Source organism: Lactuca sativa, chromosome 8, assembly GCF_002870075.4.
Source record: "Lactuca sativa cultivar Salinas chromosome 8, Lsat_Salinas_v11, whole genome shotgun sequence".
NCBI classification, from domain to species: domain Eukaryota; kingdom Viridiplantae; phylum Streptophyta; class Magnoliopsida; order Asterales; family Asteraceae; genus Lactuca; species Lactuca sativa.
The window spans coordinates 27,125,116-27,148,335 of record NC_056630.2 but is presented as its reverse complement, the minus strand read 5'-3'; the positions used below and the strand labels follow the sequence as shown (position 1 = coordinate 27,148,335).

The 23,220-nt window shown below is 37.7% G+C and overlaps 1 protein-coding gene and 1 pseudogene across 1 annotated transcript; one reads left to right on the top strand and one right to left on the bottom strand.

Moving 5' to 3' along the window:
• The first annotated feature begins 19,234 nt into the window (after positions 1-19,234).
• Positions 19,235-20,713, top strand: LOC111913191 (myosin-11). Its single transcript, XM_052766330.1, has 7 exons — positions 19,235-19,240; positions 19,523-19,681; positions 19,767-19,979; positions 20,070-20,210; positions 20,290-20,360; positions 20,454-20,553; positions 20,672-20,713. The coding sequence occupies exons 1-7, from the start codon at positions 19,235-19,237 to the stop codon at positions 20,711-20,713; spliced, it is 732 nt and encodes a 243-aa protein (XP_052622290.1).
• A 461-nt stretch (positions 20,714-21,174) lies between these two features.
• On the bottom strand, positions 21,175-21,912 carry LOC111913189 (stromal 70 kDa heat shock-related protein, chloroplastic-like; annotated as a pseudogene).
• Positions 21,913-23,220: the final 1,308 nt, after the last annotated feature.

Sequence of the window (23,220 nt, the reverse complement as noted above, 5' to 3'; positions counted from 1 at the left end):
TCAACTAGAATCAACTTCAGGGTTTGTTTAGGGCATAACATCGTGTAAAGTATCAACAAATTCAAAGCAAAAACCTCAACATTTGGGTCCAATTTTTTCAAAAACCGGAACCTTAATTCTAAAATCGGCCCTAATTGTTGTTCTAATCAGCAAATACGTGCCAAACACTAGTTGATACTTGATTACTGGCACGAAAATAACATAAAAATGTACCTTTTGCTTGCAAAATGAAGAATTTGAGATTGTGGAGAGAAGTTCTTCGTGGGGATGAGAGCACGACGAGAGTGAAGTGGATGTAAAAAGTAAGAAAGTGTTTTGACTGTGGAATAAAACCCTAATTTACTGATTTTTAAACGTGAACACGAGGTGTTGCATTCACCACCTCATGGTGAATTTTTAATAGCCGTAAAATCGTGTGCTGGTAAAATGCCACCTCATGGTGCATTCACCCATTAACTTTGAAAGGGGTTTCAAATCTTGATATTAACTCAACATCTCCATGTGGTGTAACGACCCAAAATTTTCAAATAAAATTTTCATTTTTATTTAGCCAAACATTCCCATAAAACATGAAGTAACATTAACCACTGTTTTCAAAATTCATAACGTTAACATTTTATTTAAAACATCAGAGTGTCTCATCAAAACAAATGTCAGAGAGTGCACGCCGTGCCATTAAGCCTTTCCCTTGCCCTTAAGCTTAGAAGTACCTGAAACTAATCAACAAATTGTAGGCTAATGCTTAGTGAGTTTCCCAGAGCATACCCCATACACAATCCACATAAACACATATCATATTAGCTACAACAGCTACATATACCATATAAGTCATGCATAAAAACATATAAGGATGTCGTGGTGTCACGGGTTGACTCGATCACCGTGTGCCACTTAGTGTAACTTCGACTAAGTCAGGCTACAACACTTCCTTGAGATGAATAAACGATTAAGTGAGCAAGAGAATAAGGCTTTCGAGTTTCTACAAACGAAAGAGAACTTCTATTATAAGAGCTCAAGAGAATACAAGGAAACTTTCTGATGGTTTGGAGCAAATGAGCTCCTTCCTATTTATACTTGTCCTTCCCCCCCTTGGGAAGTTTCTAGATATTACTACATTAGTCCTATATTCTTGACTAATCTAGAATATTCTACCAAGTTACATATATTTACAAGTCTTCATGAAATGTTCTAAATCATTCTTCGATGTCTTAGAGAAATCTAGGACGTTCCAGGGTCTAATGTGCTATACTTGTAAGCTCTCCCATTTTCTTGAGTACTCTGGAAGAGTCTAGAATCTCGATCGTGACACCCTCCCCCACCTAAGTTCTTGACGACCTCATCAAGTCTTAGATATGTACTCCTCGATCTTGCGTCGGAACTGCCACATATCTTGTTCTCATTCCCAACTAGACTCACTATTGGGTAGCCCCTTCCATCAAACATAATATTTTGTCCAATTGGGTAAGCCTCGTTTACGAGCTGTTCTATCTACTAGAATTTTGTCCACCTCCTTGTCATACAAGACTACGTTTGCTACTGGGGCTCGATGTGATTTGCTCCTCGATGGATCTTCTTCATCGCGATTGTAAGTCTTGAGAGGAGACTTGCATGGAATACTGGATGAATCTTTAAGTAGGATGGTAATTCTAGCTTGTATGATCGGGTTCCAACCTTTTCGAGAACTTTGTATGGCCCCTCGTATCTTCGTGTTAAGCCTTTGTGTACCTTTCGGGTGTATTTGAACATCCTTTGTGGGAGTTTTACCATCACCTCGTCCCCTACTATGAACTCTCTTGGCTGCCTCTTCTCGTCCACCCATTTCTTCATTCACTTGGCTGCCTTGTGTAGTTAAGACTTTGCTATGTCGAGTTCCTCGTCCCATCCTTTGACAAACTTGTACGCAGGTGGGCTTGATCCTTTGTAACTGTTTGTTAGCTCTTGAGGCGTCATAGGTTGTTGGCCTGTTACAATCTCGAAAGGACTCTTCCACATAGCCTCACTCTTTTGTAAGTTATATAAAAATTGGGCCACATCAATTAGCTTCGCCCAATCCCGTTGGTTTGCACTGACAAAGTGCCTCAAATAAATCTCGAGCAAGTGATTCACCCTCTCAGTTTGGCCATCGGTTTGAGGGTGGAACTAGTCGAGAAGTGAAGTTCTGATCCCATTAGCTTAAATAGCTCCCTCCAAAACTTCCCTGTAAAGCGGGGGTCTCTATCACTTATAATGCTTCGAGGAAGTCCCCAATACTTCACGAAATGCTTGAAGAATAGTCACCCTACTTCTTCAGTTGTGCAATCCCGAGGGGCTGGGATAAACGTTCCATATTTGGAGAATCGATCTACAATCACCATTATTGATCCGCACCCTTCAGACGTCGGTAATGCTGAAATAAAATCCATCGATAAGCTTTCCCATGGTCTTTCGGAGATCGGTAGTGGTTCCAATAATCCCGCTGGTTTGGCCTGTTCGACCTTATCTTGTTGACAAATAAGGCAAGTCCTCACATAGGCGTCTATGTCACTTCGCATATTGGGCCAATAATAGGATCGTTCTATGATTGCTTTCGTACGATGAGTACCTGGATGTCCAGCCCATTTGGAATCATGACATTCCTTTAGGATTTCTCTTCTCAAGTTGTTCCATCTTGGTACATACATTCGATTTCCGACCGTGAATAATAATCCGTTTTCGACCCAAAATTTTCATATCTTGCCTTCTCTTGCCATTTCCATCAAGTTCTTCGTTAATGGATCGTGGTTTAGCCCTTCCTTGATCCGTTCAGCAAAATCGCATGTTACTCGAGTGAGGGTTGCTAGTTTGGCCTTTCGACTCAGGGCGTCGACAATGACATTGGTTTTTCCCGGCTTATAGTCCATGACATAATCGAATTCTACTAAGAAATCTTGCCAACGAGCTTGCTTAGGACTTAGCTTCTTCTGAATTTGGAAGTAACTAGTCGCCACATTGTCGGTTTGGATAACGAACCGAATCCCAAGCAAATAGTGTCTCTATACTCGAATGCAATGTATGATTGTTGTCATTTCTTTGTTGTGTACCGGGTATCTCCGTTCCGTATCATTCAGTTTCCTGCTTTTGTAGGCCACTGGATGGTCATCTTGTAATAACATTCCTCCAATCGCGAAGTCTGACGCATCCCTTTGCACCTGGAATGGTTTCGTATAGTCTGGTAGCTTTAAGACCGGTTCCTCCATGACAGCTTTCTTTAGAATATCAAACGTCATTTGACACTCTCAGTCCATTCCCACGAAACTTTCTTCTTTAAAAGGTCGGTGGGGGAGTGGCTTTAGCTGAGTATCCAGATATAAATATTCGATAGTAGTTTATAAGGCCTAGGAACGATTGTAGTTCAGAAATGTTCTTTGGTGGCTCCCATTCTTGGATTGCTCGTATCTTGTTGCTATCCATATGGATCTTCCCATCAACAATCCTATACCCTAGGAACGTTACTTCTGGTTGCGCAAAGGAGCACTTTTCTATCTTTATGTATAATTGGTTTTCCCTGAGTACTTGGAAGACTAATCGCAAGTGTTCAACGTGCTCTCCTAACGACTCTGAGTAAACTACTATGTCGTCTAAGTACACCACTACGAATTTGTCCAAGAATGGGTGGAATATCTTATTCATTAAAATGCAGAATGTGGCAGGGGCATTCGTCAATCCAAAAGGCATGACTAAGAATTCGTAGGAGCCATACCTTGTCACACACGTCGTCTTTGGTTCGTCCCCTGCTGCTATGCGTACTTGCCAATAACCCGACCTTAAGTCCAGCTTTGTGAACCATCGTGCACTCCCAAGTCGGTCGAATAGACCAGCTACCAATGGGATCGGGTAATTGTTCTTTATTGTTACTTTGTTTAGGGCCCAGTAGCCTATGCACATTCTTAGACTTCCGTCATGTTTCTTCTGGAACAAGACTGGGGCACCGAATAGGGCTTTTGAAGGGTGGATAAATCCGGAATCTAGTAGCTCTTTCAATTGTCTTCTTAGCTCTTCCAACTCCGGTGGAGCCATTCTATAAGGACACATTGCTGGTGGCTTAGCTCCGGGCTCGAGTTCTATCTTGTGATCCACTTCCCTCCTTGGTGGTAACTGTTGGGTTTTGAGCATTCTAACACTCCTATGGTGTACATGCAACCCTATAAACCTTGGATCTATGTTTTCTCTATTATACATGCAAATAAGAACTTTCCAAGGCTTTAATCCTAACTAGCATATTATGAAGTTCTTATACTACAAAGTTCTAGTTAGATGACATACCTTTTGATGTAGCTTGATGTCTTCAAGCTTTAAGAGCTTAGCCCCAATAGTGTGGAAGACTTTAGAGAATATGAATACTTGGTTCTCTCTAGTGAAATCGGCTAGCCCTTCTTAGTGTACCACACTAGCGCCCATTTCATCAACCAAGGACATCTTTATATAGTATGGAGACTAGGGTTAAACCCATGGCCTTTTATTTCATATGATCCATGGGTTAAACACTCCATGGACTATCCATGAAGGCTTAGCCCAACCTAAATAAACTTGGCCCATTCCATATATATATAAGAGTCCATATTTAATTAGTTCATTTTGATCACTTAATTAATTCTAAATTAAGTCTTGATCAATACTAATTAAATAATATGATTCCATATTAATATATTAGAACTTATAATATATTAATATAAATCATAAATATACTATTCTCAAAAGACTATCCATATAAATTGTGTCGGTGAAGTGCAACCCAAATGGACCATGCCGGGTCGGGTCAAGTACATACCTAATATAGTTATGGACTTAAACATTAATCCAACAGTCTCCCACTTGGATAAGTCTAAAACTATTATTGAGTATGACTTCAAAACCTAACTGGAAATCGTAGTTCTTAAAGCCGCTGTCGAACTCTGATCTTGTCAACGAACTTGTCCATTAGATAAGGGATCATATATTCCTCCATTCTAGATATCATATGGACCGAGACATGGATTATAATCATTCTCTCTGTCTATTTGTTGTTTCCCGATTTCCGATTCATGATGACTGACTGATTGAACAAATCAAATCAGTCCTAGCTTGGCCAAGCACTCACATGTGTCATCATTAAATCATCGAGGGGCCCATAGATATCGCTTTTATCCCGAAGGTAAAAGGAATGGATAAACTTCGACTCATATGGCTTGTTCTACTACTTTTTGAATCATACACAAAGGCACGTTTTATAACACCGAGTTACCGAATGTGTTTTCGTGCAATCAACGTACAACCAACTCATAGTAACAACTCATATCTCTAGGTTTGAAGAATATAAGATATTATCGTCTCATGATCACTCGTGATAAAATCCATGAAGTGATTCCAATGAGCGTGGGTTGAATCCAATACTCAACTTATGAGCACTCATGAGTGTTGTAGCCCTTTGTCCAACACCTTAGACCTCTACAAGCTAACCCATGACAGTCTTAATTCATATCTACTTTCAACATATGACCGACTGTGGATGGTTTGAATAACTTAGTCATTCCGGAAGAATAACCTAGTTTATTCTGAAAGTCAAAACATGCAAAATGAAACACAAGAATAATTGAATCCAATATGGTCTTAGAACTTATGAATATAAATAAAACACCTTTTATTTATCACCATATGATTACACATTATTCATTGTATACTGTTTCAGCTATCAACTTTATTCTTGAATTTAAAACAATAGTTGTCCCATGCTCCAAGCATGTACACTATGTTTTCTAAACACTAGTCATGCCACACACCAAGTATGCATACTATGTTTGTCTATGATCTTTACTTTGTGAAATATATCAATTGAACATAACTCCAATGATCATCTTTCACAGTCCCAAATCCTTATTGCAAATGCAAGAATTCAAAATTCATGCCATTTACTAAAATCTGTTAGATTCTAAACTTATATGCATTGATCCCTTTGTGATGATTATGCACAAACTTACAAAGACTTGGCAACAATCATTACAGAGCATTCCAAAGGAGATCAACTCCTTGAAAACATCCTTCTTGCATTAAGTTTCCTAATCTTACACAGATTAAATAATTTCTAACTTTGAAACATTTCCAGATTCCATTTTGACTATCACTTCTGAACAAGAGTTGCCTCTTTACAGATTATGTCAATATGGTCCTTCCAGAATTATCACTATACTTCCAATTGTCCTTGAGCAACCAATCTTTGGTAAACCTTAGATTGTCCTCGACAATTGCTTAATCATTTTAGTCATATCAATTTCTAGACCTTTTCCCTTCTTAATGCCCCAGGCATTTGGAAAAGTTTAGAAAGAATGAATATAGCACATGTAATCGATCCTATATCCGAAGCATATGGGAAACGATTCATGATGTCTCACATAAAGACTAAACCAATCTTTTTCTATAATATTTCCATTTCTATTTGCCAAGTTCTCATAATTCAGATTATGAAAAGGGATGCCGTAATCATAATCGAATTTTAGAACACAAATAATGAACCCATATATAGAATTTCCTTATGTTTAGCCATTCCAACATGAAATTCATATATATATATATATATATATATATATATATATATATATATATATATATATATATATATATATATATATATATATATATATATATTCTTGACTAAAGATGATTAAAATCTCAATCTAAGCTTTTAGAATTGAGATGAAGTATAATATCCTCTCCCTTAATTATAGCAAAACAACTTTTTCCCAATTGAAACTTTTGTTTTTCTATAATTAACAGTGCTAACTTGCAATACTTATCATAATTATCATGCTCCCACTAACATGATGATTATTAGCATAACACTTATGCTCCCATTAGCTTTGACATGTACTCAGAAATCAGCTGACTTTCTTACCACAGTTCAGATTTCTGATACTAGATTGTTTTGATAAAACTTTATCAAAATCATACACCTTCCCTTAGATAGCTCATAGGTGTATCTAAACAATTATGAAAAGGGATACCGTAATCATAATGGTTAGACCTTTTTTCCACTTCTCACAAGTCCAGGTTAGTGTGCCAGTTAACCACACACGCTCCACTAACGACTTTGAGAATGCAAATATCATAATTGCTATCTAGCTAAAATCTACTTAGTGAAAGTGTTTCCTCACCATCATTTTCATGAATCGGAGAGAAACCTTATGACACTTAGATTTTTATGGTGTATGAGTTCCTACCCATATGAATTTGTCAAAACTATAATCACAAGACAAGGATAATGACAAATCCAAACTCATATGGATTGAACTCAATCTTAATTTCTTGCCACCTGGCAGCTCAAGGGCCTGCCATTGCTTCCAAGTTGTTGTTCTACCAATTGAGAACTCTAAGAACTCATATGCAAAGCCAACTTTAACTGGAATGGGCACAGAATATGTCAACATGATAGGTTATAAACCTCAAGTCGTGTGCTTGTGAAGAACTTCAGGTTTTATTCTTGATTAGTTCTTGATACTTTCAAGACCTTTAAGACTCTCACTTTCCTCTTGACATATAAGACTTTCTTGTCAGATATTCAAAAGATAGTGTGGATTCTAATCAAGACAAACACTTCACACAATTGGCCTTAGTTGGTCTTTGTTTTATCCAAAATATCACGACTTACCAATTTCAAATGTACAAGAGTAGAAAACTTTTACTCTTACATTTGACAAGTGTTTTAAACCTTCTTTAAGACATGTCACTCAAGTTACAATCTTGGAGTATGACTCTAAGAATTGTTTTTGGGAATGAAGTATGAATCATCTTCTTGATTTAACCACTTCAACAACTCATAACTCCTCTTCTTAACTATCAGAATGTACTTAGAGGATGAATTATGATAAGGTCTCAAAATCATTAAGATGATCTTAAAACATGATACTAAAGTACTCTCCCATCTTTTCAGATTTGAGAAACTTTTATCCTTCTGCCTAATTTGATTCTTCTTATTCGTTCTGTCATACATTGAAAAAAATTTCAATGCTTCAGAATTATACTTAAGCTTGTAAGTATAATCATATTTACTAAACCTTAGTAAATCATGACGAATAGTCTTATCCATGTTTTGTGGTGGACTTTGACAAGTGCACAAGAAAGTGTAGTTGATCCCTTAGTCCTTCTCTTGACTCACACATCCATGTGAACAAGCAGTTAGTCTTAATTTTCCAAAGCTCGAAACTTCTCATTCATCATACTATATAACTTGCATGATTCCAAGTTTCTATGCAACTGAAACTTGGGTGATGAGAATCTTTCCTTATTTGGTAAATTTAGACACTACCACAAATGAAAGACTCAAATTCATATTTCCAATATTGCTATCAATGGAATCATATAAACAACATCTTTTTTTTCCCAAATGCCATTGTAAGGATATTTTTAAAATAAATAAAATTAAAAGCTTTTCTTTTATTTTTAAAACTTTGCAGAAAAACTAATCCTTACAATGCAGATGTATATGAAAGCTTGTTGTCATCTATTCCTAAGCAATCTATCATAACTCTTAAGCACGTGCTCAAAATTCTGATCACCGAACCATGCGATCGAAATCCATCTTTGCGATCAGAATCAGCATATACTTCCTTTAAGTTTCTTTACTTTTCTTTGATTCTTAAAACATCAACATGTGACCCAGCCACATCATGTAATAAGAATCTCCAAGTAGAAACTTAATAGAGTTAGACAATGGACTTTACCTGAAATAAAGTCAAACTTATTGACTTTATCATCCTTAGGTAAGTCTGGCAGCTTCATAACCAAAGCCCCTTCCTTTGGCAATAGAAACATATGGACCCTTAGGTAATAGTACATGGGACTATCTCAGACTTAGCCTTTCTCTTTACCATTTGCTCAACCAAGTTGACTATGGCCAATCCCTTTCCATTGGGAAGAGAATGCATTTCTGGATTTCCTGTGTCACTATTGTCCTTGTCCATAAAGTTTTGGGAAGTTGATCTCCTAATCAAATTTGATTTACTAGTACACTAAATCATTTCTGATTTAGCAGCACCAAGCAAATAGATAAGATCATTAAGGGTCTTGTCATAGTCTATTTCATAGGAGTCCCAAAGGAACTCACTATGTGACTTAGAAAGTGATTGAACCATTAACTTTCTCAAGACTTTGAGACCCAACTCTCCCGGCTTGTCAGCATGTGACTTCATCTCCAAGATGTGATCACACCTAGACCTTGTCTTGCCAATAGGGCTTGGGTGACCTTGAACTTGTGGGTTAGGGAGAATAATTGGAGGAGATGGAGGAAGTGAAGTTCCAAGATATTTGGGAAGATCATAGATGTCTGAACTTGACATCTCTCGGGAGATATTCAAGAGAGTTGATTTAAAGTCCTTAATATAACACCCAATTAGAAATATTAAGGCTAGGACCCAACAAACTATTTTATAACTTGGAAAAGGGATGCCGTAATCCAAGCTATAGAATATTTGAAGGCAGGTGAATAACGATTCACCAATTTCCACCATGAAAAACGAAATAATTAATTAGGTTTTAATTGGATTTGAAATTCCTAGATCTATGAGATTCATTGAACTTTCAATGGCATGTTTCAATCTCGAGTGTGCCCTTCAGGTTTTGTGACTGGGATGCCGAGGATCAAAAAACAAGGTGTGAAGTAACCATGCAAATTACTTGGTACCCTTAAGTGTTTACCCCTCAATCGATGTGCCGGTTAACCACACACACTCCATCGATACTATGATAAACATTAAGTTACCCTTTGCCTACCTTGTTAAATACGAGTTAGTGTGCCGGTTAACCACACACGCTCCACTAACCGACTTAAACAAAGTGCAAAGTGTAATTTCATGGATTAGCACCTTATTCACATTTTCCTAAGTAACTAAGATTGGGTATTATTAAGAGTTTAGTTACTTATTATTTATCATTAATGCTTTTAATGAAGGGAGAATTATAGTCTTGTCAAACCCGTTCGGCTAATGACCCTCCACCGGTCAAGGAAGCGGTGGGTGAGAGTGGACACCCATTTAACTGCCATTTTATAGGCAGTAACCTTATACCCCCCTTATAGACCGACTTCGTGAATAAGGCCTACTAACGGTAAGACTGACGTTACTCTTATATATATATATATATATATATATATATATATATATATATATATATATATATATATATATATATATATATAAATATTATTAACTTATAATATTATAAAGTATAAGGGTTGAATTTTAACTTTTAAAATTCTAAGGGCTAACTTGGAATTAAAGTATTCATAAGAGAAAACTTTTCAAATTCCAAAACTTGAGGGCAAGTTTTGAAATTATTCAAAACTAATTAATTCCATCACTTATGTGTTTAAAGTAGTTTTAATCCAAAAACTCTTCAAGTTCCATAACTTGAGGACAAGTTATGGAAGACTTTAAACTAATAAAAGAACTAACTTTTCTTTATTTTTATAACTTATGGAATTAATTAAGGTTACACCTTTTTTTATTTATTTATTATTTAATGAAGAGACTCTTGGTCCTACATAACTTGAGGACAAGTTATGGAGTCATAAAACCATTTAATTAGAACTAGACTCTTCATTTTGTAACCTTTGCCAACTTTTATGAGTTTTATGAAACTTAAATGTGACTTTTCATATAACTTGAGGACAAGTTACAAAAACACATTTTAGAATCAACTCTTAGATTAATTTGGATTGAAAACAACTATTTCACTCAACTTTTCTATTAATTTAAGCAACTCATAAGAACAAGATAATTCAAATCAAACTTTTTCGTGTAATTAGTCTAAACCTTAAACTAATACAAAACATGAATCTATTGACAATTATCTTTGAAATTGGATTAGCATGAACATTACCACATCAAAAACAAGTTTATAAGTCCAAAAACATCTTAGGGTAATGTTCCTAGTCCAATTCCAGCCAAAAAAGTCGAATTTATGTTGTCTGGGGCTCCAACTCGTCGAGTGCACGAACCAACTCGGCTGGGCAGACAGCATCAAAACTTGATTTTTCAGCTACTTTTGCAAGTATAACAAGAAAACAAGCCTAGGCTCTGATACCACTGTTGGGTTTTGAGCATTCTAACACTCCTATGGTGTACATGCAACCCTATAAACCTTGGATCTATGTTTTCTCTATTATACATGCAAATAAGAACTTTCCAAGGCTTTAATCCTAACTAGCATATTATGAAGTTCTTATACTACAAAGTTCTAGTTAGATGACATACCTTTTGATGTAGCTTGATGTCTTCAAGCTTTAAGAGCTTAGCCCCAATAGTGTGGAAGCCTCAAGTGGAATCACAAATCACCCAAAACACCTTGGAAGACTTTAGAGAATATGAATACTTGGTTCTCTCTAGTGAAATCGGCTAGCCCTTCTTAGTGTACCACACTAGCGCTCATTTCACCAACCAAGGACATCTTTATATAGTATGGAGACTAGGGTTAAACCCATGACCTTTAATTTCATATGATCCATGGGTTAAACACTCCATGGACTATCCATGAAGGCTTAGCCCAACCTAAATGAACTTGGCCCATTCCATATATATAAGAGTCCATATTTAATTAGTTCATTTTGATCACTTAATTAATTCTAAATTAAGTCTTGATCAATACTAATTAAATAATATGATTCCATATTAATATATTAGAACTTATAATATATTAATATAAATCATAAATATACTATTCTCAAAAGACTATCCATATAAATTGTGTCGGTGAAGTGCAACCCAAATGGACCATGCCGGGTCGGGTCAAGTACATACCAAATATAGTTATGGACTTAGACATTAATCCAACAGTAACTTCTTTGGTAACTCTGGCGGCATCACGTCCTTGAATTCTTCTAGTACTTTTTTCACTATCTCTGCCATCTCTTCATTGAGAGGGGTGGTTTCTTCTTTTAACGCTGCTAAGTATGTCATTTCTCCCTTCTTTAGTCCCTTGTTTAGTTGCATGGCTGACAAGATCCAGGACCCCGTTTTGCTTCTTTCCAAGGGTACGATGTGTATTGTTGAATTCTTGGTGATACGCATGGTTTGATCTTCGAACGAGAAAGGGCGTACCTGGTCGAAGAACTCCATCCCCAAGACCATGTAATAATCATCCATGGGTACTACAGTTAGATCGATAGGACCCTTCCATCCTCCGATCTTGACAACTACCCCATAAGCGACTCTAAGAATAGGATCGGAAAGAGAGTTGACAGCTTTCAACCAGCCTATTTCTTTGGTGTATTGAATGTTCATCTTTTCAGCTTCATTTTTAGAAAGGAAATACTGGGACGCACCTGTGTCTACTAAGGCTTTAGTGATTTTCTCGTTTATACTAACTTTCACAAACATGAGTCCTCTTTCCTTCTTCGAGTGGGTCTCTTCTTTTGCCACCGAATTGAGGCGTTGCATTGAGCCTAGTTGCGCATCGTCTCTCTCTTCCTTTTCTTCTTCGAAGACCATCACATTGAAGCTTTTCTTCTTGGGACAATCTTTGATTAGGTGAGGACCGTCACATAAGTAGCACTTGACTTCCCTTCGAGGCCCCCCTTCAATCTCCTTCCCCTTGAAAGTTGATGGTCTTGCAGCGGGTTTATCGTCCTTCTGTTGTGGCCTAGTTATCGGTCTCTCTCCCCCACTAGGTTTCCTAATCGGGGTATCTCTTCGGAAGTCCATAAAGTCTTCCGCTACTGCTATAGCTTCGTCAACATCTTGGACGTTCCTCCTCTTGAGCTCGTCGTAAGCCCAAGATTGTAGTCCGTCTTGGAAGTAAAATAACTTGTCTTTCTCCTATAAATCAGGTAACTCCAGCATTAAGGCGGTGAACTTTGCTACGTAATCTTTAATAGACCCGACATGTTTCAATCCTCAGAGTTTCTTCATGACAACGTCTTCAGCATTATGGGGGAAAATTGTTTCTTGAGTTGTCTCTTAAACTCGTCCCAAGTATCTATGACATATAAGCCTCTTTCAATGTCGCCATGCTTCTGCCTCCACCATAGTGCCGCATTTTCACTCAAGTACAGAACGGTGGTGTCTATTTTGTACTTGTCATCCTTTACTCCAATAGCATTGAAATAACATTCTAGGGTCCAGAAAAATTCATCGAGTAGTTTAGGATCATGCTTACCTCCATATTTCGAGGGCTTAGGTGCTTCTGTGTGTGGCGTCATCTTCGTAATAGATCCTCCGGCTATCGCTGCTTTGCATAGCTTCAGCTCATCTTCTAGACTGCTTATCTTCTCACGGAACTCATTCCGCAGGGTTTTGACAAGTCCAAGGACTTCTTCCTTGAGGACACCAATGGTCTCCTTTAATCCATCGCTCGTGTCACTTATCTCTGCAACAAACTGATCGATGGTATCCTTCCATTCAAGGATCTCACCGACGTTAATCTCTGTCCTTGTAAGCTTGTTTTCTAAGCTTGCCAAGGCATCTATCGATTGGTCCCTCTTCTTGGACTTCCTTCCTCTTTCTCCGACGATAGGGGGTAGGTTTGCTACTTCACTACTTCCTGCTTCCGTAGCCATGATCTCTTGCTTGTACGAACCTTGCTCTGATACCACGTGTCACAGGTCGACTCGATCACCGTGTGCCACTTAGTGTAACTTCGACTAAGTCAGGCTACAATACTTCCTTGAGATGAATAAACGATTAAGTGAGCAAGAGAATAAGGCTTTCAAGTTTCTACAAATGAAAGAGAACTTCTATTATAAGAGCTCGAGAGAATACAAGGAAACTTTCTGATGGTTTGGAGCAAATGAGCTCCTCCCTATTTATACTTGTCTTTCCCCCTCCCCTTGGGAAGTTTCTAGATATTACTACATTAGTCCTATATTCTTGACTAATCTAGAATATTCTACCAAGTTACATATATTTACAAGTCATCATGAAATGTTCTAAATCATTCTTCGATGTCCTAGAGAAATCTAGGACGTTCCAGGGTCTAATGTGCTATACTTGTAAGTTCTCCCATTTTCTTGAGTACTCTGGAAGAGTCTAGAATCTCGATCGTGACAGTGGGATCCTCCCACGGTCTTACTCCTTGATGCCATGGGCTCCCCCACATGGTCTTACACCTAAGTGTCGTGGGCTCCCTTATGGTCTTTAGCTGGAAAGCCATGGGCTCCCCCACATGGTCTTACATCCAAGTGCCATGGGCTCCTCCCATGGTCTTTACTTGAAAAGCCATGGGCTCCCCTACATGGTCTTACATCCAAGTGCCATGGGCTCCCCCCATGGTCTTCCTTACAAGTATCACATATATAGCTAGCATAACACTAAGCATAACTAACTATCATACAACATATCTCTACAACAACAAGTATACCACATACCACAAAATGGGTCGGCCTTGGTGGCTTAGACCCATTGGTATGGTGAGGAAACTCACCTCTCGTGAATGTTGAACTCGCACGCTAAGATCAGATAAATCCCACATGCTGCTCCAACTCAGCAACCTATAATCATCATGTAATTGAATTGTCACAATACCGAATTACCATAATTATCCTCAAAGTCAACCCTGTTCAAAGTCAAGGTCAAAAGTCAATGTTGACCTCAACTCGTCGAGTGCATCTAACAAATCGTCGAGGTATCCTAGTAACTCTTCAACTCACCGAGTTACCTATGTAACTCGTCGAGTTCCTCATTGTCTAGAAGACCGAAAACACATGCAGACCGAAAACCCCAATCCTTCATAGAAATCACTCGGAATCTCGAAAACGGTTAAACCCTACTCGACTTGTCGAGTTGTCTAAGGGACTCGACGAGTTCCTTCAGTCTTTTTTTTTGTTCAGTTCTTTTAAGTGAGATCCAAGGTTCCAAACTTCAGATCCAACTTCTCCTGGTGTAGTTACCACGTAAAGTTGCAAACTTTACGTGCATGCAAGGCCTCACAAGGCTAAAACACCAAAACTAAGGTTCCTATAAGGTCTTAATGCATGGAAAGGGCCTAAGCTGAATAAAGTGAGCAACTTTATGTCATTGAAGACCTAGAGGGGTCCAGATCTGGAACCATATCCTTGTGATAAGTCCAGATCCAAAGGTGACACCCTTTTGGCACTAAAAGTAGGGGTGGAATTGGTACGGTACCGACTTTTTTTTCTTTAAACCGCGTACCGTATCATCTATAGTTGGTAGAAGAATTTAACTACCAGTACCGTACCAACTATATTTGGCTACCAAAAAATTTGGTTGGTACATATTGGTACTGGTATATACCAAATGCTTTAACTAATTTTTATATTTGAAGAGTTTGACATATGATTAACTATATTAGGCTTCACATCATAATCATCATCCAACCCAACGGTTAGAAAATTTTCCATAATCGAAAACAAATTAAACAAAAAAAAATTGTCATTGATGTTTAGTACCTTTTATATGCATATAAAATAAAATAACTATCATGCACAAAATATTGTAAATGTATTCAACTATGAAGTTGTTATATAGTAACTATACTGTTGTCTCACCGTCTTAATTGTAAACATTATATATCAAGAATTAACAAACAAATATATACTAGTCTAAGAAGTGATTAGTTAATTGTTTTTGGTTTTCTTGTTTTGAGTAATATACAAGTAATCGAGTAATGTATACGTAATGCCAAAGTTGCTTCTATTAATTGAAACATAAAAATGTGATAATTAATATTTCTTCATATGTATTAATTGATATATATATATATATATATATATATATATATATATATATATATGAATTGGTTGGTACGGTACAACCGTGGTATTCAAAATTTTGTACCGTTACCGTACAAAGTTTACTTAATTGGTATGGTAATACCAACCAAACATATTGGCTACCGAACATGTTGGCTACCAATTCAATTGGTTTGGTTGGTAACATGTTGGTTGGTTCTCTATGGTACATATTTGTCAGCCCTAACTAAAAGTGACCATTTACATCCAAGAAAAAGAGATCTAAGAAACTAAAGGTCAAGATAGTGACTTTATACCTCAATATGGTCACCAATACAGGGTGGATGTCGGATCTACTGCTTCCCTCTTTGCTCCTTCTTCTTCAAGCTCCAAAATCTTCACAATGACACCAAAAATCACTCTAAAAAGCTCTCTTTCTCTCTCAAGAAGGTGCAAGGCTCAAACTAGGGTTTTTCTAGCTGTAGGAACAATGAAAGAGGCGTAAATGAGCCATAAGTTCGTTAAATAAGGTACAAACCCCTGGAAATTAGGGTTTCTCGTTACAATGCCTACTCGTCGAGTCGGGACCTTCTGACTCGTCAAGTAGGTTCTGAATCCTGCGTCCTCATAAATGACTCTACTCGACGAGTTGGAGCTCCCCAACTAGCCGAGTCTAAGCATAAAACCCTAAAAAAAATTCGATAAATTAAATGATACGTGGAATAGGTGTTATGAATAACCAGTTATTCCCCACTTGGGGTTCGAACCCTCACCAAATGACGCTCGCAATCTATCATGGCCCCGTTGGTTCCCAACCAGTTCATCCCGACGATCACCTTCAGCCCTTGCAACGGTATCGGGACTAGATCAACATGAAACCTCTCCCAAAGCACATTCAGGACACAGTCGTGGTACACCCTCACAACACTCACAGTGCGGTCATCTGCAATATCGACCTCAAGCGGGGAATCTAGAGTCCCCGATGCATCCCGAAACTTCTTGCTAAGCGTAAAAGATACAAACGATCGGGTAGCCCCCGACTCGAACAAAACATGGGCAGACATACCATTGACCAAAAAGGTCCCTATATATAAGCACAATATACACATAAGCAATGCAATAAGTATAGAATATGAAGATAAAATTTGTACCAGCCACAACGTCTGGCGCTGTCTGAGCCTCCTCAATGGTCAACTGAAATGCATGGCTCTTCACCGTTGGAGTATCCGCCTTAGCAAGGCAGCCATCGGTGATCCTTATCGTGACGGGCGCAGGCGCCACCACTGCTCCTCCCCTCCCTGCAACCTCGGACAATCGGCCCGTTTGTGATCGGTCTGGTTGCAGTGCAAACAAATCAAGCCCTTCTTGGGTAATCCCTTCTCAGGTAACCCGGCTGGCCACATGCATTACATCCCGAGCCCGCTATCCGACAAGCCCTACTGTGCGATTTATCACACTTGGCACACCGGTCATGGCCCTGTTGGCCCCTGCTAGAAGAATCTATGGTCTTAGGCTTTTTAGTCTGACCTACTGTTGTATGTGCCTGCTCTGTCTTCCGCTTTGTGCGGAAGTCCAACTCCATCTCCCGCTCACGGGCCTTCTCTACCATCTCATTCAGGGTTTTGCACCTTGTAAAACTCACAAAATCGCAAATATCATCTCTCAGCATGGAATGATACCTCGTCCTCCGCATGTCCTCATCGGTAGCATACTGTGGAATCAACAATGCCCGTTCCCAAAAACTTGGTGGTGATTTCCACTACAGTATCAGTGGTCTGCTGAAACTCATGAAACTCCCTCACCAGTCGTTGCACCTCAATAGGTGGTGCAAACTCCAAATCAAATCACCTAACAAACTCGACCCATATCATCTCAGCCACACCGGCTGCTCCCACCTGGCTAGTCACCTCTCCCCACTAATCCCGGGCCAGATCCCCCAACATACAGGATGCAAACCCCACCTTCGTTGCATTACGGAATAACTCGTGCGCTGGGCGTTTTCTATGTACACCACCCAACATCGGCTAACAATGGGTCCCTAACCTCGAAAAACTTTGGCGCCCCGTATGCCTTGAACTTCCGGAACGAGGGAGTTCAGACCCCGACCTGGCTCCAGAAATCTCAGCTCTGAATGACCTGAGCCTTTCCTCCATGATCTCCATCATACCCTCCTTAATTGTCCCAAAGATGACTGGGGTAGTGACAAGGATGCCCCTCGTAACCTCGGCTGCAATGAGCTCTCGCAGCCTCTCGTCAACGGGCTCGGTACCATCGTCTGACCCAGATCCAGCTCCCGATCCTTATCCCCCAGCTCTATGTCGTGTCACAACCATATGTATTGCAATACCATAAAGCAAAATGATCAGGACACTACAAGAAAAGACCCTTTTACGATGCGCAAACCACGACACTCATTGATTTATGTTACGCAAAAGAGAGTGACATTAAAAAAGTGTCATCTGTTCAAAAATTTTAAGGACAAAAAATAAAAATAAAAAACACGGAGGGCACCTATAATAAAATGCGTGTCGTCTAAGGATGACGCTTTATAAATTTTAACAAACGCGCGTTTTCAACCTTTAAGAGCTAAGCGGGATATGAAATCCCCAAAAATTAGAAAACCCCGCCTTGTTCTCATCTTCCTTCGTTTCTACTTTTCTCTTTTCCATGGTTTGGCTTGATGAATCTCTGTGAATTGCATGAGTTATCACACTCTAGGGCTTTTTTCAGAATTCTTTCATTCAAGTAATATCTCAATTTTTCCATTTCGATCTCTCTCTCAAAACATCAAACAGGTTGAAAAGATTTGAGATGGTGGCTCGAGGGAAAGAATAGGGCAACAACGGTGGCTCCAAAGAAAAAAAGCCGCCACACCGGTGACTTTAGGGATGGAAGATAACTACGATGAGTGGTCAAACTTCATGAAATTGATCCACAATTGCTGCCTTTCTCCTACCTTTCTCTCTCTCCCTTCTTTTTCACCATAATCATCTTTTTATTCATTCACAAAATTTTCAACATGAAATCGTTGCTTCACATTTCAGTCATTCATATAAATCCCAATTATTCAACTTGATTTCGATCCCTACCTACATCATCATCCTGGAAAAACCCTAGCACATCATCCCTAAAACGCCCAATAGAAAAACCCAGATTTAAATCCCTAAATGATTCAGATGATGATGAGAACTTGGATGAAGTCGCACCTTCTTCACCTTCTGGTTCGATTTCATTGCATTGTTGATTCAAAGTTTTAGGTAATCTTTCTTGATATTTTTATCCTAGGATCTCTTTAAATATCTTCAATCGATCGCTTCAATGTCTTCAATCGATCGTTTTTTCTTCCATCACCACCGGTGCTCTTCTTCTTTATTCGATTCCTAGGATTGATTCATGAAATCGATTTTATAAAATATATTTACAAAATTGAGATAAAGCACAATGCTTTTGATATCATTTCTTTGGGAAAATGCAGGTTACAAAGAAGAAATTGAGATAAAGCACAAACATCAAATGGTGCCCCTGATCTTCCCCACGTAAAGAAGAAGTACTTGAGAAGCGAATCATATGCAGGTAATTAAAAAATGGTCTCATAGACTTGATAAAACTTAACTTAATCAACTATTGTTGATAATATTAAGTGACATACATACTCATTGTAATTTTTGAGTTAATATTATATTTACAAATGCCTTCTTCAATGGAGGTCTTTTGAAGTGGAACGCACTTCCTGTTTTGACCGAATTATATGGACCATAGGCAACGCCATAGAGGTGTACTTAAATTCTACTCTTTTTTCACTTCGTTTTTTATAATTAATATTTGTTTCTAACTTTTTTTCTGTTTATTTAATAGAAAAAACAGTATAATAACGATATATTGGCATATTGGTTATCGAATGCCTCTACTCTATTTCTTCTTCTTCAGCGAACATTGAAACCAAGTGGGTCAGCATCTGGAATCGCCCCACAAAGTTGTCGATCATCAGCTGCTCTTTTTGGGAGGGTGACTTCTGTAATGGTTAACTATTTTGGAATTTGATTCAACATATATATAATATATATGATATACTAAAATTAAAATTTGATTTTCTGGTTAGAGTTTCCGTGGGACCCCTCAAGGAATCAAACTTCCTTCGTTTGTGGATGGTGATTTGAGTAGTGGAGTTGAAGGTGGTTATACCAAAGTGGAAGCCAAGCATCCAACTTTTCATTTTAAGCAACAGTTAACAACATATGTTGAAAAGACATATGGAACAATTCGAGATAATTTGAAAAAAGAAATATCCCTGTTACTCAGGATGTGTATTCAAGTAGCTAACTTCTTCAACATTGTTACTTAATCTATTCATGTTAAATAATTAACAATGGACTAAATGGTAATTTCACAATTTACACTGAAGGCACCGAGAATTTCGAGAGCCAGCCTGGCGATAGGATCATCGCGTATGGTTTCCAGTTCAGCTCAACAGACACTGATTGCTCATTGGCAAGGAATTATGAAGAGTCTTGGAAGTTTCTTGAATGTTCTAAAAACAAATAATGTTAGTGTGATTTTTGTTTTTTTTTTTTTTGTGTTTCTTTATTTTTTGTGTTTCTAACCTTTTTGTGAAATGCTTTTAGGTTCCATTGGTTTTGGTGCGTAAAGTTTTCTCACAAATATTCTCGTTTGTGAATGTTCAGCTATGTAACAGGTATATATTTATTTTTTGTAGAGTGTATTCTTTTTTGATGTGAATATAAAATATGATTCTGGGCCTTCGGGGTTTTATTATTTATAAAATGAGTCTACTTTTGAGACGTGAGTGCTGTTCGTTTAGCAATGGTGAGTATGTGAAAGCGGGATTGGCTGAACTAGACCACTGGTGTTTTAACGCAACTGATGAGGTAATTCTGGAGTGATATATTCTTTCACTGGAATGGAATTAACAATTCCATTCCTTCCTCAATTCCATCATGCCAAACACTATTTTGTATTCTTATTTGCTAAACAAAAGGACTGCAGTATTCAGGTTCTGCTTGGGATGAACTCCACTGGCTGAAGTAGACCACTAGTTGAACTTGAAGCTGCATACAATCAGGTTAGTGATCTGTTGATCTTCATTAGTGTCTTTCACCAATCTTGTCCCAATATTTTGTGTTGATTTGTATTATGTGAATTCAATGTATCGTTTTAACTCTACTTCTAATTAGTATTTTTGTATAATTTTAGAAAGCGGAAGTAGCCTTATCAAGTTTCTAATGGTTGCAGGGGCTACCCTTTGACAAAAAAAGCAAGACAACCTGGGATTTTAGTGATATCAGACGAAGTCTATGCCTATCAAGTTTTTTGGAGAAAACCCATTCATCCCCATGGGAGTATTTGGAGATATAGCACCAATGGTGACGCTTGGGACATTATCAAAACGATGGATTGTTCTAGGTTGGATAGCAATAACCGATCAAAATTGGGGTTTCTCTCTTCCTTTTTTCTTTCTTTCCTGTTTCTTGAACATTTATCATATTTTTTGTAGACTTCTAGAGCACATATCAAGTTTTCCTTTTGTGGTACATTTATGATCGTGTCAGATTTCTAGTTCCATAAAGAGTTGTCTCAAGTTAACAGCAGACCCACCCACTGTAATTCAGGTATATGATTCCACAGTCTTCAATCTTAATTTAGGGCAGCCAAGGCATCTATTATGGTCTGTGTTGATCCACCCAATATGGCCTCCTTCAGCAACCCAAGCTTCTCCTCCACCTTCTCTTTCACTGTAACAGGAACCTTCTCTCCCAATTCTTTCAGTTGTTTCTTTGTCTGGTAAACCACTGAATCAACTTGGTTCTTTGTGTCTATGGCTTCTCTTTTTTCCTTATCTTCTTTCGCAAACTTCTCAGCTTCATTCACCATTCTTTTTACCTATTTCATCATATTATATAACATATTTACCCAAGAAAACAAATATAAGTGAAAAAGAAATAGAGCCTACATTACAATTTACAATAATATTAAATACCTCATCATCAGGAGTGTGCTAGCACCAGTAATGGTGATATCTTGCTTCTTTCCTTTACCCTTTTCAATGGTAGTGACAGACAAATACCATTTGCATCAATGTCAAACTTGACTTCAATTTGTGGGACCCCATGTAGAGCACGAGGAATTCCATCCAACCGGAAGCTTCCAAGAGACTTGTTGTCTCTAACGAATTCTCTCTCGCCTTGAAGAACATCGATTTCAACCGGAAGCCTTCCAGGTCTGGTCATTTAACATTTTTGGTCAAAGGGCAATTTTGTCATTTTGCTTAATGGATGAATAAAGTATGATGCAAAAAGATGAATAAAAACTAATTGATCAAAAGGCCAATAGAGTTGCTGGTTCACTCTGCTTAGCCACTGGAGTTGGTGAGGATATGATTGTTAACAGGTTAGTCAAGTAATAATAATGATTAACGGGTTTGGTTTTGACTACTTTTTTAAACCTCAAGGGATGGAAGTGAAATATTCTGATTTAACTTTTTTTTTGGAAATTATGAAGTATGAAAGAGTATGAAGAGAGGGCACAATATCTTGCTTTAAACCGGTTGAAACTTGATGAGTTGAAGGAACTCAATTCCATTCATTTTTTTTATTATTAAAAGACCATAATACACTCATAGATTATGAAAATTAAAAACAATTTAATTAAATGGATGAAATTCTTCAAATCTGATGTTTGAAGGATTTTACCATATATTCCTAGTGAAGGGTGGAAGGAATTGAATTCCATTCATTTTTTTTATCAAAGACCAAAATACCCTTAATTCTATATAATAAAAGACAAACAACCCTTCATCATATATGATAAAAAACCAAAATACTTTAGTAAATATATACTCTGATATAAAAAATTTAAAATACTTAATTTTTATTTTTGAACTTCATTTTATTATGATTTGATTCCTTAGAATAATAACAACCAAACTGTGAACCTTAGAATAATAACAACCAAACTGTACATTACAGGGAAGAATTGTTGAGGGATCAGGCAAGACAACACTTACTTTGAATGTAATCAACGAAGCTCAGAAGCTTGGAGGTGCGTTCCAATGTTCTTTAATTCCACATATAAACAATGTTGATGTTTCACATTTTATGGATTAGAAGTTATTTTTGGTACGTTTTAGGTAGTCTTTCTTGATTTTTAACTAAAATATATTGCAAATAATTTCGAGTAGTTCAGGTGGTAATCTAGAGTGACTCTACTCATTATCTTTCATATGCTCTCATACCTTCTCATCCTTCAGGTGGATTTTTTTTTCAGCCGTGTATTTTGATTTAAGGGTTTATGTCACATTTGATATTTTACCAATTCAGTTTTTATGTAGGGAGTAGAAAAAGGGGAACTTTTCTCCTTCAAAATTACCCATGGTAAGTTTTTAATTACTTTTAATCAATATTTTATGTCCATAAAGTCAACATATTGACCACACTTGTTGTATCTGAATCACGTTCTAGCTGAAGAAGCATCTGAAGGACTTTCTGTTTTTGATAAAATAAAACTAGCTCATTATTAAATAATCTTTAGTTTCCTCT